Source organism: Microtus ochrogaster, chromosome 6 (genome assembly GCF_000317375.1).
Source record: "Microtus ochrogaster isolate Prairie Vole_2 chromosome 6, MicOch1.0, whole genome shotgun sequence".
NCBI lineage: Eukaryota > Metazoa > Chordata > Mammalia > Rodentia > Cricetidae > Microtus > Microtus ochrogaster.
In genome coordinates this window covers 22158082-22162221 of record NC_022013.1, presented here as the reverse complement: position 1 = coordinate 22162221, position 4140 = coordinate 22158082, and the positions used below count along the sequence as shown (strand labels likewise).

At 45.5% G+C, this 4140-nt stretch overlaps 1 protein-coding gene across 1 annotated transcript in view; it reads right to left on the bottom strand.

Annotated features, from left to right (window-relative positions):
- Positions 1 to 703: 703 nt before the first annotated feature.
- Ctse (cathepsin E) overlaps positions 704 to 4140 on the bottom strand; it is a 9378-nt gene continuing 5941 nt past the window's right edge. The window contains exons 5-6 of the mRNA XM_026779780.1: positions 2716 to 2915; positions 704 to 830 (exon numbers count right to left, since the gene is read on the bottom strand). Of these exons, the coding sequence (XP_026635581.1) occupies positions 704 to 830; positions 2716 to 2915 (327 nt within the window). The remainder of the gene's footprint in view (positions 831 to 2715; positions 2916 to 4140) is intronic.

Sequence of the window (4140 nt, the reverse complement as noted above, 5' to 3'; positions counted from 1 at the left end):
AAACAAACAAACAGATTCCTTAAACTGATGTGATGAGCACGAATAGGTAAATATCTACCGTCTGAAAAGTGTTGGTAGACAGTGGGCATTGGATCTCTTTTACTTTTTATCCAGAGCGTCTTAGATGCAGAAACTAGATTGCTCTGCCCTGAGCTCCTATCTTACCTAGCACGGTGCTGGCCATGTATCAGGGGTGGAACCCTACTTTCCCATTAGCTCCAGGCTCATGCATGAATTTCAATTCTCCCTTTCATAGCCCCTGCCTCCACACCCCCTGCACAGTCTTCAGACAGAGAAGTCTCACTCTGTTTGCCGGCCGGTCATCCTAGCTGCTCTTGGAGCACTGACCACATCCACTTTGTGTGGTGGCAATTTGGGACCACATCTCATCTTCCATGCAGGCTTCAAGAAAGTGAAAACCTGAGTCCAAATCACCCTTGCAATGTCCATGTCTCTCAGCCCTTGCCTCGTGCATTAATTAAGGCTACATGAACACAGGGCAGTTAGGTGCGTGAGTTAGAAGGCGGCCTGCTAAATGTATACAGAAGGAAGCCACTTCTCCAGTGCTTCCTGTGTGTTTCCACACCTCCAGTCTAGATGTCAGGTTCCCAGCATCTACTCCAGCGCCTGGTAGTGTCACTCAGTTAATCCAGTTACTGTCGTGAGTTTTTCTGTTCAACCATGGCTACTACACGGATGATACTCACCCGTCCAGTGCAATCTGCCAGTAACCTTGCTTGGTGACTGGAATCCAGTTGAGAGTCCCAGAGAAATGAGAGGGGTCATAGCCTCCGAAAGTCAGCTCACTGCCTGAGCTACCTTGTAGGTCACTACGTAGAGAGATAGACAAACTGTTAAAGAAGGGCCTCTGGAAACGCTGAGCGCGATGGCCAGTGAGGGCCTTTGTTGCATGTCTGGGCACTCACACTGGTACCCAGGCAGTAGAAACTCCTAGGCAGCCTGAGCCTTTGGGGACCAAAGAGAAGAACAACTCTGTCCAATGCTCCGTGAATATTCCCTGCTTCCTAAATAAAAAGTTTAGGAGGTAGGGAGCGCCGGAACTGCAGATCCATGGTCAGGACCATCCCGGGTGTGCAGACACTGAGGATGCAACTTGAGGGTACCCCCAAAATATTCTTTCTGGGAGTATCTTCCCTGCTAGGAATGTTGTGGTGTCAGGAGTTCCCATGATGCTCACTCCTTTTTGTTAAGGAGGCAAGGGTAACTTGAAAGCAGTATGTCTTATTAAAGCTTGACTATTGGTTCATTTTCTTTGCTAGTTATTTCTCGAGTTACATGCTGGGATTTAGTAGGCTTCGGGGAAGAGGGGCATTTCTAGGAGGAAAAGGAGAGAGAAGAAAGACACAAAGCCTGGGACTCTGAAGGTCAGGGTGGTGTGGGGAAGGAGCATATATCTGAAGGAATTTTACATTTAGTGGGAGCTGGGGATGTAACTAAGGGTTTAGAACACTTGCTTGGCATGCATGAATCCTGGGTTCTACAAATCCCACCACCCGAGCTTGTGGATTTCTCACATCAACCTTGTATTTGCTTGAGGAAACGGAGGCCCTGGGACACAAAACAACACAAAGGGAGACAGGAGCCCTGACAGTGTGCCTTGATCAAAGTCCTGTCAGACCTGGTCCCAACCACAGTCACTCTGGAGACACAACACAACCCAAGAGAGAAAATTCAGAACTCTTCTTGTGGAAGGGGACAGAGAAAGGGGGCTTACATTGGAGCACGGTGAGCTGGGGCCAGGTCAGAGTGGGAAAGGTAAGTCTTTCTCTTCGGGAGGAAAGTGAGGTGAGCATCCCAGGAAAGGATACGGGGACAGTGAGCGTCTCGTTCTTCCCAGCTGTAGTGTATGGATTTTTAGAACTTGTGGCAATATAGTTCTAAATTAACCATCTTAGCCAGTTTTGAGTGTGTAGTCCAGATTTTCATTACCGTGAAGTCAAGTTCCTGAACATTTTCACCATGCAGAACTGAGTCTCGTTAAAGGAGACGCCCCCTTCCCATCCTCCCTACCCATGACAACCACCACTGTACTTTCTGTCTATGAATTCAATTCTAGGCACTTCTTGTAAACGGGATCCTTATCTGTCCTTTTGGTGGCTGGCTTATTTTGCTTAGCCTAAGTCTTGAAACTTGATCTATGCTCTAGCACATGTCAGAAAAAAATTGTGAGGTGTGGGAGATTGAACTCAGGGTCTCGCGTGAACTCGGTAAGAAAGAGAAAGACTAGGGCCATACTGCATCCTTTCCAAGGCCAAGCCATATTCTTCTGTGTGGTTATACATAGCCATTAATGTACAACTTAGTTTTAATATCATCTTACTGGTTAATTCTCCCCGTCTCCCAACCACAGAGATGGTCCTTGTTTCATGTGCTTTGGTGTCTACCATCACATGTGGCATGTAGCGGGACCTTGGTATTTATTGACCATATAAATCATTAGCCAATCTCAAGGGTGCACGGATTCAATTCACAATGACAATTTACTTCTTTCTTGTCATAATTCCTTTATGAGGCAAACCACATTTCCTCAAAATCCAGATAGCCTAGGTGTTTTGTTCAAGATCATATATCACAGGTCAAGCAAGAGATTCGAGAGAATCATGGGTCTTAGGCCTGTGAAGTCTCATGCACAGGCTAACTGCCCGTGGTCATCACTGACCTGATCTGGCGGGGATAGGGGTTGACTGGCCTTACCTGCTCAAGTAGACAGAAAATATAGGCAGATCCACGAGGTTCTGGGCCATCATGTTGTCAAACACTGGGGTTACCCCTCCAGCAGCCAATGACGGGTATCCTAGACCCAGAATCCCATCAAACTCAGCATTCACAAAGGTCTGCCCGGGCTCCTTGACACTTTCTCCGAACTGCTGGCCCTCCACAGTCAGTCCTTCCACCTGAAGGGAGAACGGCACAACGTTCATGAGTGAGGGTCCCAGATTCCTGGGTCCCCATTCCGATTCAAGCTAATTTGTCCTTTCTCAGCTTTCTTTGGCAAATAGGCACAAAAGTTTTGACTATAATCCCACTAATATAATTTCTTCATGTGACTTTAAAAATCAAAATATAAAAAATGCAGAAAAGATGAGTGTCTATTTTAATAACAGTCCACGTACCTCACATACCCATGTAATCCTCCCTAGACCAGGCAGAAGGTTGCAAAGACACAGCCATGCTGTTCCTGTACCCTGCAAATCACTGTATCCCTCCTCCAGAGTGACTCTTCTTCAAAGCAACACTAGTTTTGTTTATGCCTTTAATCTTACATAAATGGAATTATCTACTATGATGCTGCTACCTGGCTTCTGTTCTTCAGTGCTGTGCTTGCTACATGCTCTTACAATGTTTTCATTCTCATTAGCACTCCAGGTATGAATATGTTACCATGCCATGTGCCATGGGTGGACATCTGGACTGCTTCCTGTGTTTGATTATCACTAATGGTGCTCCGTGTGCACTTCCTTTGGTGAACACATGTACGTATTTCCATTGTATAAACCTTTCAGGGTTTATAAGTATTCTCTCTGAGCAAAGGTCCTGGAGTCTTCCAAAATTGTGGTACCAATGTTTCTATTACTGGTACTCTGAGAGTCCCAATTGGACCACATCTTCATTAAAACTTTCTACAGCCTGCCTCTTCCGTGTTGGTTTTATAGTAGATATGCAGAGGGTTACACTGAGATTTTAACTGCGTTTTACAACAACGAATTGACTTTTTAGGCAGCTTCTCTTAGGAATGCCTGCGTCTGTTGTTTGGTGGTATATTTTGGAGCCAAGCCCTCTGCTGGAAACCACAAGGTTTTCCCATCAGTGGTGCCTTTTGCTGTTTTTGATGAATAAGATATGAATTTTAATGCACTTAATTTTATTAATTTTTGCTTCATTATTAGTTTTCCTTTAGGACTTTGACATCTATTTGGGCATGGTGGCATTTGCCTGAACTCTCAACACTCAACAGGTAACAACTCAGCACTCAGCCAGAGGATGACGAGTTCCAGTTAGGCTTGGCTCACAGTGAGAGCTGTCTCAGACCTGTCCAACTGCAGAGCACAAGAACTTGGACATCATGGAGAAAGGGTATAACTCTAATTGATTTTGTTTTCTTTGTTTGCTTTGAGACAG